We start from the raw sequence: 12,013 nt of genomic DNA, 5'->3' as shown, positions 1-12,013 counted from the left end.
AATATAAAGGGCCAGGTTATTGAAGTGCACATTTTGTCCCTGAGATGAAGGATTCATTCAAAAAGTATTTTTATACTATTCCATGCTTGCAGTAAATCGTTCTTTTAGTGTGGCAGCATTTACACTTTGGAACTCCCTGCCTACTGATATCAGTCACTTGCCTTTGCTGTATTCTTTTTGGCAGCTGCTTAAAGCATTTCTGTTTAGAAAAACCTATCCAGACATGTACATGTTGGTGAATTTTAATCTCTTTTTAATTTACTACTGCTTTAATTGTCTTAAATGTTTTAATTACTTGTTTTTAACTGTTTTTAGCAATAATTTTAATGTTTCTTGTAAATCGCTTAGAGATTTTCTGACAATTAAGCGGTATATACATTTTGTTAAATATATTTGTCACTTTTACAAAAATTAATTCATTTGTTAATTCATCAAAGAACAAAACAAGGCGGGAACACAAAATCAGTTTCAGTAAACAGTCTACATAAAGCATGTCTACCCTTGAAAAGTGTCCTTCCAAAGAAATCTGTAACAGCCCAATGGTCTGTATCCATATGCCTTGGTCACACTCACTACATAGGAAATAAAACTGAATTACATCAAATTTGTCTATATTTTAATCATTCTTTTGTGCACCAAGCTGACAAGTTCATTTGTCCATGACAAAGTCCCAAAGCTGCTGGTGCCAAATTGTCATTAGATCATGCTTTAAGTTGGATTCCTGCATTGAGCAGAGGGTTGGACTCAATGGCCTTATAGGATAGCCCCTTCCAACTTTACTATTCTATGATTAGTGTCCAGAGCTCTCCAAAACTTTGTTAGTGTAAGCCTTGCTGCAGTCATCAAATGGATTTTTGTTATGGCCCAAATCTTTTCAGAATCAAAAATATAGAGAAAGGCAACTGGGGTTTAGTGAAATGATCTGGTTAGTTATCTGTTTGCTTCATGAAAAACCTGAAACCAAAATTGTTGGGCTAATGGACAACTCCACAATAAATGAAAAAAACCACAAAACCACACATCCAACATTACCACACTCCCTCCAACAGTGTATACTAGATGCCTTTGTAATTTTACATAGCAGTAAGTGGTACGTGTACCAAAGGTAAAAAACTTTTATGCACTCTAACTGATACTGTTTCGAAAGGAATTTTCTTCCAAATGTTTTCCCCAATCTTCACTCTCAATTTCTTTTCCAAAATCGTGTTCTCAACATGTTTTGTCCCCTCAAAAGCCAATTTTCTTCCTGTGTCAAGACATAATAAATTTTAGAAATAAGGACTTCGCAACTGCCTTACAATGGATCATGTTTTCAAACTCTGTTCATCACTTTTCACACAGAGATGAGTGTCCCAAAGCACAGCACAAATTATGTAATTGTAATTTTTCATTAGATCATATATAATTTATCATTAGATGGTAGTGTATACCATCACTTATATCACTTACGTCGAATGGTGGTAAGCTATTGGTCCCTTTGGCATCTGACCTGAGAATTTTGCCTTGATGGCACCACTGCACACAGGTGACAATTCCATAATCTGGGATGGCACCAGGCAGTGGATTTCTAGAGCTCTGTTCTGGCCAACTCTACTGGATTCAGACTCACTGGTGTGATTTTTCTCCATTATGTTTAATGTGGAATTTAAGCTTGAAGCGTTTAATTAACCAGCTTACAGGTTATACAGGATTCTGCATCTCTACACAGCAGTACAGAACAGGACTACTCAAATGAAGATGTTGTTGCAGCCACTAGACATGCCCCTTGAGACTCTTTAAAAAGGCTCAGGGTGGGCTTTCTATTTCCATGGCAAAGGTGTCTCTGAACAGGATTGGGTTAGCAAAAAGGTGCTCCTACAAACAGAGGGAGGAGTGGGTGCTAACCTACTGGGTCCCTCCCCCAGGTCCCAGATCTCCTCCGCCTCTTCCTGATCACTCCAGGAGCGCTCTGAAGAGCCCATGATAGGCTCTAGCAAAGATCCCAACTGCATATATATGATGTTTTTGTTTTCAGTGAGAATGGCAAGCAGAGGATTAGTGCCCAAGGGGCAGGCATAGACTGCAGTGCAGCCGAGCTCCTGGGTCACAGGTTGCCACAACTGCAGAGCAAAGAGTGTTATTTTACTCCAGGTGTGAGGAACTTCAGGCCTGGGACCCAAATGCACATCCCCAAACTTCTCTATCTGGCCCTCAGAATTCTTCCTAGAGCTCTCCCCAAGCCACACCCCTAACTGGCCCTGGTTCACACCCCAAATACATTTGCCTGGAATGCTTCTGTGAAGTCTGGTAATGCCCCTTGATTGCCTGGAAAGGGGTGTCTGAGTGCGTGTAGAAATGAGCCTACTGCAGAAAGGTAAAATTTGCTTTTGTTTCACTTTTGCGTCTGTCCCCATCCACCAGTGGCATGTGTTCCTTGGAAGGTTGCCCAGAAGGGAATGTGGTCCTTGGGCTGAAAAAGGTTCCCCAGCCCTGCTTTTATTCCACACAAGATCTCGGGAGAATCACAGAAGATTGCTAAGTATGAAAAGCTGCTCTCGCCAAACCTCTCCTTGTTGGGGTAATTAAAAGGCCACGATCATTTCATTTCCTGTCTTAATTAAATCATTTGGTGAAATTGAAATTAGATGCTCAAGAGGCAGCTTGCATGAGCACTGCATTTGTGTAGTTCAGTAACTAAACTAATCTCTGTATTAATATTTTCCTAGGTAACACTGTAGAATCTCTCAGGCTGCACACACACAATACATTCAAAGTAGATGACTTCCCCTGAAGAAATCCTGGGAACTGCACTTTGTTAAGGGTGCTGGAAATTAGAGCTCTGTGAGGGGGAAACTCATGCCCCCATTTTAAAACATGTCATGTTCTGTGTTATGATAAAATTATAAGAAGAGCCTTGTTGGCTCAGACCAAATGCCCATCTAATCCAGTATCCTGTTCCCCTCCGTGGACACCCAGGTGCTAATGGGAAGCCCACAAAGCAGGACTGGAGATCAATAGCCCTTTGCCACAGTTGTTCCCCAGTAAATGATATTCAGAAAGAGGTATACAATCTCTGAACCTGGAGATGGTATATAACCATCATGACTAGGAACTGTTCTTCACTCCCCCCTCATTCTATCTGTCAGATATATACCCTGCAGCAGACGCTGCAGCTCCTAGCAACAAGCCTGTGTGATGGTAGATGACGGGGGAGAAGGGAGGGCACCTGTCCAATTTTCATTTTCTGATTCTGACAGTGTCTGTGGGACAGATGTGAAACATAAATGTATAGATTTTTTAAAAATAAACACTAGCTAATCCATATTACTAAACTAGATAATCTATTTTAATAGAAGGAATAAATGTAATGGCATAAGTCAGGGACAAGGAACCTGTGGACCTCCAGATGTTGCTGGCCTCCCAACTTCCATCATCCCTGACCATTGGCCATGCTGGGATGGGGCTGATGGGAGTCCCACAGGTTCCCCACCCTGGCATAAGTGCATGCCACTTTGCAAAACTTGCAAGCAGCTTTTTCATTTCTCATATTTAAGAGGGCACTTGTAATGCAGCACTGGGGGACTGCGCTTTAGGAGTATCAGAATAAGGATCTGCTTCACACACTTTGGTCAGTCTGCCTGTTATTCATGTGGTACCTAAACCTATCACATGAGCCCTACTGGGTCATCACACCAAAGGTCCACCTAGGCCAGCATACTATTTCCCACAGTGGTCAAGCAGAAGCCCCTGAGAAGCCTACAAGGCAATACCCTTCTTCTGCTATGAAATAAAGTAAGAATATTATTGCTCCCCAGCAACTGATATTCACAGGCATACTGAACATTGAGGTAGACCCATTAGGAATGGGGCAGAGATTTTGTTCAATTTGTATTTTAATGCAAATCTACCTAAATTGCACTTCCTAAAACAATATGCAAAGGAAAATGTAGCTTTGAAACACACGTCTCCAAATGTTATGATGCAGTTGTCCAACAGCAAAAAAATGTGTACAGAAATACACACCTTAGGGTGTATTTTACATTACTAAAATAGCATGCAAAAACACATTATACTAGGGGCAATTGCTTGCAAAAATGTATATAATAGGCAAAATTGCTTTACAAAAATGTGTATATCAAAAGAAATGCACACTAAAATGGTGACAAATGTTCACGACAACTTTAAAAAATGGCAAACTGATGCAGAAATGTGGCAAACTGAACTTGGAAAAATTAGAAACTGAGAAAAACCAACATTGGCTATTAGGGATGAGGAAATCGGTCACTGAGAGACCTCTCCTCCACTAATTTGTCTGAGCCACTTTCAAAGCGATCTAAGTCTTTCGCCACTGTGCAGCACTGAGGGCCATTGCTCAGTGGTAGAGCATGGGCTTTGCGTGCAGAAAGTCTCATGTTCAACCATTGGCATCTCCAGTTAAAGGGATCAGGGGGCAGAACATGGGAATTAGAAAAGTCTCTGTGGGAGACCCTGGCAAGCCGCTGTTAATAATGTTGGAGAAGATGGTCCAATGCTCTGACTCGGCATTCAGGAACTTAACATCTCCCATACAGTTACCCCAGGATTAATTGTATTAACTGTATTATTAATTGTATTAATAGCTGAGGTCAAGGTGCAAGCGCAAATGGCTCAGCAGCCAATAGCCCTCAAGTCTCACTGGTGTCTGCCTGTCTATGCCTACTGTTAATAGTGCCATCAAGGCAGGACTTTGGAGCAGAGGTTCAGAGCCCCACTCAGCAGAATAAGTAGGAGGTTTCCCAAATGCATCAGGGCTGGTTACCAGATGTTGAAGTGAAGTAATACACATTACCATCTAAAGAGCTCCTGCCCAATAAGACCATAAAGTCCACAATTTAAAATGACCTAAGTACCCTGGACATAGGAAGCTGCCTTATGCTGAGTCATTGGTCCATCTAGCGCAGTATTGTCTACACTGACTGGCAGCAGCTCTCCAGGGTTTCAGGCGGGAGTCCCTCCCAGCTTTACTGGGAGATGCTGGGGATTGAACCTGTGGCCTTCTGCACGCAAAGCAAATTGTTCTACTAGCCACAGCCTTTCCACTGTCTCTGTACTTAAGTCATCCCTCCTTTCAGACACTGTCTCACCCTTGAGTTTTAGGAGTGGCTCTTCTCACAGCGTTGCTTGGCTGGAGCTACTGTAGCCATCATTCCCTCTTCAGGTGTGAGAGCCATTGCTTATATAACTAACATGGCACCATCCATACACAAGAACAAGGTGCCAGCAGGCTTGAAGGAATTTCTATGCTTGCAGAAGTACATAAATGTTTTTGTGCGGGACCACAAAACAGCTCAATGAGGAGACCAAGCATGCTCAGGCTAGATGGGGGAGGAAAATGGAATGGTGTATCCTCTAGAAGGGTGTGGTTGGCTAGCTGGAACAGTGAATAAGAGCATTCCATTCCACAATATATTTTGTTGCAGGTTCCACTTACTACCTTCCAGAATCTGGTGGTTTTTTCTCATCTCTGCGTGCTGTGTTGTATCTTTGTTTACCAGCTTCCTTCTGTCCAAAAGAAGGTGGAGATATACACTTGGTATACAAATGAGTAGGGTGTATGTGTCCATCCATCACAACACACACAATAGCTTTTCCCTTAGGCTGGCGGGGCAGAACCAGAGCAGCAGGAGTTGACAAAAGGCATGAATAAGACTAAGTGTTGCTGTAAGGGCAGAATTATGTTCGCCTATCGGTTTCACCAACCCTTTATGAATCATAGATCCTGAGTTCAAAAAAATAACATTAAAGATCAAAGGAAACCAGTTAAACAGTAAATTTATTATCTACCACACCAGAAAAGCTGTTTGATTTTTCAGCACTTTTAATTTTTGTTTATTTTTAAATAAACACAAATACATTTGTAAAATTACTCATAACAATTCCCCCCAAGTTATATTTGCTACCGTATCACACACAGATATGCAAAAAGCTACATCTGAAGGCTTTCATTTTAGAACAGTTTAAAAAGTAATTAAAGCACTTTGTATACCATACAAGGTTTCATCCCTGACTGACTACTGAACTGCATTTGAATCATTTGGTAAGCAAGATCATTCATTTTGGTTCCACAAGGAATAGAATTTTCATGGCATTTCTAACATTAGTTAATCTTAAGTGCTCATCCAAAAAGAGGGTCATCTGATGAAGCTGAACGGTGGGAGATTCAAACAGACAAGAGAAAGCACTATTTTGCACCATGAACTATAGAATTCTCTACCATCAAATGTGGTAGCAGCAGCCACACATTAGATTGGGTTTCAAAGGCGATTGGACAGATTTCTGGATGACAAGGCTATAAGTGGCTACCAAATGTCTGCCATGAGCTTTTATTTTCAGAATGAAACCAGTTTCTCAAGAAGCAATTTACAAGAGCAAAAAATAATCAATATATCTAGATTGTGTGGACTACATAGAAAAAACAAGCACTCAGTCTCCATTGATTCTAGAATAAAATGTCACGTATACTCAGACTTAACATCAGTAGGCTTTTCAATAGACCATTGCTATATCCACCAAGGTGAGCTGTAGACCTGTGGAAAATGGACCATGGTGGTAGAGGTGGTGGTGGTGGGGAAATGGGGAGGAAAGACAAAAATGCAGCAAATTAGTGCCTGACATAGTGTTTTTACAGTACAATCCTAAACCTCATTTAATTCAGTGGGACTTAGTCCTAGCTAACCTTAGATTTAGATTGCACTTAATAGGATAAACATGCATATTTATTTATTTACCACCTTGTGTACTGTTTTCTTTTTATCTCTTTATATTGTTGCACGCCTTCCCCAATCTCCGAGCTGTGAGATTTCGGGGGTCCCTGCGCCCATCCAGGGTTTGGTTTCCTTTAGGAAGGTCAGCGGAGACTGTGGTGTCTTTATGAAATATGGTTTATTTATTTACACACATTCCAACCTGAGCTTCAGAATGGAGGGGTTCAATGCATCAGCAGTCTAACATCCAGCTTTTCCATCTGGGTGCAGGGGCATCCTATAGCCATGATGTAGAGGGATAGCCTCTCTGTGTGCCTGCAGCCCCAGCCATTCTCTAGAACACACTAAAAACTCCAAACACAACTTCTGCCAGCTCCCAGGAGTCGGGGGAGAGACTCTCCTCCAGAAGAGTTTCAATCACAAAAGGGGTCTTCCTAGCCCATTCACCATTGCTAGGCAACTGATCGGCCCATTATCTTACCTGGCCACTCTATTTGATTAACAAAGGAGATTCATCTGGCTAGCAGAGCCAGCCCCCTGGGCATAGGATTCCAAATCAGAGGCTGGAAAGGTGACTCACAGAAATCATCCATTCCAACCCCCCATGCTCATAACAATATATTTTTAATCTTTTACTTGTTTATTTTAACTTTTTATTAACTGTAAGTTGCTTTGAGTGTGCATATATGTCGACTAACACATTTAATAAAGAAATAAATAAAATAAACATGCACAGGGTTGCATTGCACATTTCTAAACAGTCAAAGTAGCAACTAAGGGCATATTCTTGTTTTATTTTCTTATAGATCTGTTTTCCTCTTTTTAGGGAAAAAACTCCTTATAAACACAGCTTACAAAACAAATACAAATACACAGCAAAATCACTAATAAAAGGTCCTCCTGAATTACAAAGTCACAGCCTGTTTAAAAGCACAAAGAGAGCTTTCTTGATAAGCTGCAAATGCAGAATCGGCATCCTAAGTGTACACCAATCTTCACCAACCTGTTGCTGTAGGTTGGCAAAGGCTGGTGTACAAAATCTTTTTATTTTTTAAAAAATTAAAATTAAACATGCATGCTTACCATAAACTCAACAGTGATCAATGACTCAGGAAGCAGGATGCAGAATTAATACAGAAAACACCCAAAAGTTTAAGCTACAGGAGATGGGAGCACCTGAGAAACAACAATACACTGTGAATTAACAGCATCTCCAACTTGCCCATGTCCTTGTTAGTGAATACTGCTATCTGAGAAAGCTTGGTGGGGCATGTGTCTGACAGGTCATTCTCTTGGCTGAAATGTGCCCCATTGGTAGTGCATGCTGCTAGCCTCAATTGACATTACTTTCTCAGTATTCAGCACTTTGCTCCTATTGACTTACTTCCTGTTTAACATGAACCTGTTTGCTGTTACAGTTGAGCTAAGTCAATTATGCTTTCGTAACTTCTAGATTGGATTATTGCAATGTGATCTGTGTAGGACTGCCCTTGAAGACGACATGGAAATTTTATCTGGTCCAAAATGCTGTTGCCAGATTTCTGGCTGAGATTCCCTTTAGTTCTCATATAACCCCTGTTTTAAAACAACTGCGTAGAGCCAGTGTGGTGTAGTGGTTAAGGTGTTGGACTACGACCTGGGAGACCAGGGTTTGAATCGCCACATAGCCATGAAGCTCACTGGGTGACCTTGGGTCAGTCACTGCCTCTCAGCCTCATGAAAACCCTATTCATAGGGTCACCATAAGTCAGAATCCACTTGAAGGCAGTACATTTACATTATTAAAACAACTGCACTGGTTGCCAGTTCATTTCTGGGCCAAATTAAGGTGATCATGCTAGTGTTTAAAGACTTAAATGACTTAGGTCCCAAATATCTGAAAGACTGCCTCCTTCCCCACAGACCCCTTGGGTGTTGAGATCAGCAGAGGTGACCCTTTTGGTAGTTCCATCACCCTCAGAAGTTCAGGGGATGGTGGCGGCCAGGGAGAGGGGATTCTCTGTGACAGCCCCTAAGTTGTGGAACTCCTTCCTCATCAACAAGGTTGGTACCAGACTCAGTAGGCCCTCGAAGGAGGAGGCGGCGCAGTGGCACTACCGCCACCAGGATCTTAAAAGAGGCCTGGCTGTGTCAGCACGTTAGCATGCTGCATGCGCACACCACCATCTTGGGTTATGGCAAGCATGACACAGCAATATGAGAAGTGGCACGGCCAGGTCACACTGGTAGCAGGGGAGATGTTGCCTGGAAGGGTGGGTCCTGCTCCGCAATCCGCACCAGTATTGGGTCAAAGGGGGCACACTCTGCAATCCAATGCTAGTGTAGATTGCGGAGCCCAGTGCCCAACCTGGGCACCCACTGGTGCCAGGCTTGCCCATCAAGGTGTGTCTGGCACTTTCAGTGTACAGTTTTCGGCAAGTACAGTTACACTGTACAGTTATTCAGCAAATAAGGATGTACCTTCTTACACTGGCCTTTGACACCTGAGAGATATTTTTAGGACCCACCCTATTTTGTGATTTTACGTTGTTGTTTTCTTTTGTTTAATGCTGTATTTTAACATTGTTGTAACCTGCCCTGGGACCTCTGGGTGAAGGGCAGGTAATAAATGTTAACAGCAGCAACAATAATGGTTTGCTCTTACCTTCCAAACCAGAACTGGAAACCACAGTCAAGCCACATTCAAAGTGGTTTTCAAGTGCAAATAATAGTTTCTTGGTTTGGATGGAATGGCAAACTATAGTTGTGAATTGCAGTGCAGGTGTGGGTATGGAGTACCAGGAAAATACTGTGGAGGTTAGGTGAGGCATTAGACTATTTTTCCACCCCTCTTACTAGACTTTGGGAGACAAGAGAATTCCAAAAAACTAAAAAAATGTAATGCTGTAGACTACTGAGCCTACTGATAGATATGGGTGACATGTCTGTCAGTAGCCTAGAATATTTTCTCGGCAATCTTATACCTCTTCAGAATACACTTCAGTTCAGTCAGTGCCTACCATTCGGCAGAGTGAGGAGGCCACCTCAGGTAGCAGATGTTGGGAGGGAGAAGGGAGCAGCAGCAAGGGGTGGGAGGTCAGAGCTGTGTATGCTACATGGCTACCATGCAGCCCCTAAACTAGCCCCTAATGTGCTGTGGACATTGCCAGTGTTGATGTAAGAATCTACTGCTGGCTTCGCTTCTGTACATAGAATGAAGAGGTGCAACCTTATCCTTCATCTCAGGGAGCAAGATGTCTTGGGCCAGTCCTATGCTCAGGTGGAAACACTGAAAGGCATTGTGTACAATATTACCTTATCTATTTTATAAGTCAGGGGTAGCCAACATGGTACATCCAGATATTGTTGAACTGCAGTTCTCATAATCCGTAACCATTGGCCTTGTGGGCTGAAGCTGATGGGAGTCCAGCAACATCTGGAGGGGCACCATGTTGGCTACTCCTGTTATAGGTAAAGAGACCAAACCAGCTGTAGCATGTGGCTGAAAGAGCAGAAAATGACTGGGATCCTATGAGAAGAAGATACAGCAGACACAAAATGAACAATGCCAGTTCAGCTGGGAACAGGAGCTTCTTCAGTGCCTTGCTGAAGGAGAGATAATGAAGTTCCATTGTCAGCTGACAGCTGTTTTTGCTCCACTGAAAGCCAGAGGAGAATACTGGTAGCGGCATCTGTGCCCCCTTGAGAGATCATCCCTGCAGAATCAACGGGCCAGTGAGTACAAGGAAATTTGATTTAATTCTGTTTGTACCAAGCTGGGGAATAGTTACTGGTGGCAACACAGGATGTCGCCACTAAGAATAGACTCAGGGGAGGAACCTCAGGCCTGGGGGTCAAATGTGACCTCACACGTCTCTATTCCCATCCCAGGCAAGCAAGAAGCATTATCAGAGTTCAAGGACACATTCCAGCCAGAAAAAATCTGCAGGCAAAATTTTGCATTGGAGTGCAAAACAGGGCCAGGAGGGGTTTGGCCTGGAGAAAGTTCCAAGGGCCATACAGAGAAGCCTTGAGGGCTGCATCCCCCAGATTTGAGGTTTCCCACCGCAGTATAATATAAATTTCTTGCACAGTGGCAACTAAGTCATATTGTGCCAGACGCTAGTCACAGGGTACTTGTTTATTGAGCAATAACCCTGATTTGTTTCCAGGGAGATTAGACAACACCTGCTACTTAATGAACATTCATTCTGATTTGTTTGCCCAGAGGTTAGATGACATTATGTCAAAGCAAGTATTCCACATTTGTCCATTTTCTCATCACTTTCTTTATTACAAAAGTCTGAGTTTAGGGAAGCAGGTTTGTCATGCAAGCCCTCCTAATAAGTTTTAATTGTGCAACCTAAATTTGCTGGCATGCGATTGAATCCCGAAAATAGTGACAAGCTGAAAACATCCATAAAATCACGGAGTTGGAAGAGGCCTTGTAGGCCATCTAGTTCAGTCTCCTCCTGCTTAATGCAAGAAATCCAGACCCAGAGCATCCTGGACAGAGATAAGCATCCAGACTCCAGCCTTTGCTGAAGACCTCTAATGAGTCTTGTGGCAAATGCATGAGAATTCTTTCATCAGCAATTTATTCTCATAGACTTAAATAGAGGACAGCCAGCCAACAGAACTCAGGAACCTGGATATATCTTGCATTTCTATTTAAAACAAATTAAAAGCACATTTAAAGCACATGGCTTTGTGGACTCTTCAGTGAGACATATTTAGCGGTCATAGAAACACTACAAGGCACACATGTGGGTGAGGTCACAGATACCAATGGCTGAGACCTTTGTATCAAATCTTTAATTGAACCAGGGTGCCAAGAGAAGAGGCAAGCTCCCCAGCTTGGTAACTAGAGCTGATCCAAAGAAGTGCTTCCAGTGAAAGGTTTCACAGCTAGTCCTTCAGCCCCACTCACTGGAGCATCAGTGAGGCCCTGATCTGGAGGCTACTTCAGTTTATGATTCTTCCTCCAGAGCAGAGCTCAGAGACACAAGGGCAAGTGCTTCAGCTATGCATTGCACTTTCAGCTCTAGGCTTTAACTCCAACTCATCACCATTTCTGCTCCTGCAATGCCTGGGGGACTGTGGGACGTGTAGAGCAGTAGTGTGTGAATAGTCAGGATGCATCTGGTCTTCAAGCTTTTCAGACTCCCTAGATAGATCATCTCATCTCTAGGGAAGATATCCCAGAATCCCCACTAGGGTGGTCAACTGCTTCTGATTCCCTATGTTTCCTGGGCCATGCAGTGCAGTCCTCCTCCATAACCAAGACTCTGGGATCCACAGTAAGGTGCAAA

At 42.8% G+C, this 12,013-nt stretch overlaps 1 protein-coding gene across 1 annotated transcript in view; it reads right to left on the bottom strand.

Moving 5' to 3' along the window:
• Positions 1 to 10,274: 10,274 nt before the first annotated feature.
• Positions 10,275 to 12,013, bottom strand: part of OTOA (otoancorin) — a 92,903-nt gene continuing 91,164 nt past the window's right edge. The window contains exon 29 of the mRNA XM_061600305.1: positions 10,275 to 10,417. Coding sequence (XP_061456289.1) covers positions 10,275 to 10,417 — 143 coding nt within the window. The remainder of the gene's footprint in view (positions 10,418 to 12,013) is intronic.

This window comes from Rhineura floridana, chromosome 17, assembly GCF_030035675.1.
Source record: "Rhineura floridana isolate rRhiFlo1 chromosome 17, rRhiFlo1.hap2, whole genome shotgun sequence".
Classification (NCBI taxonomy): domain Eukaryota; kingdom Metazoa; phylum Chordata; class Lepidosauria; order Squamata; family Rhineuridae; genus Rhineura; species Rhineura floridana.
The sequence above is the reverse complement of the archived record's forward strand: the minus strand, read 5'-3'. Positions and strand labels throughout refer to the sequence as shown.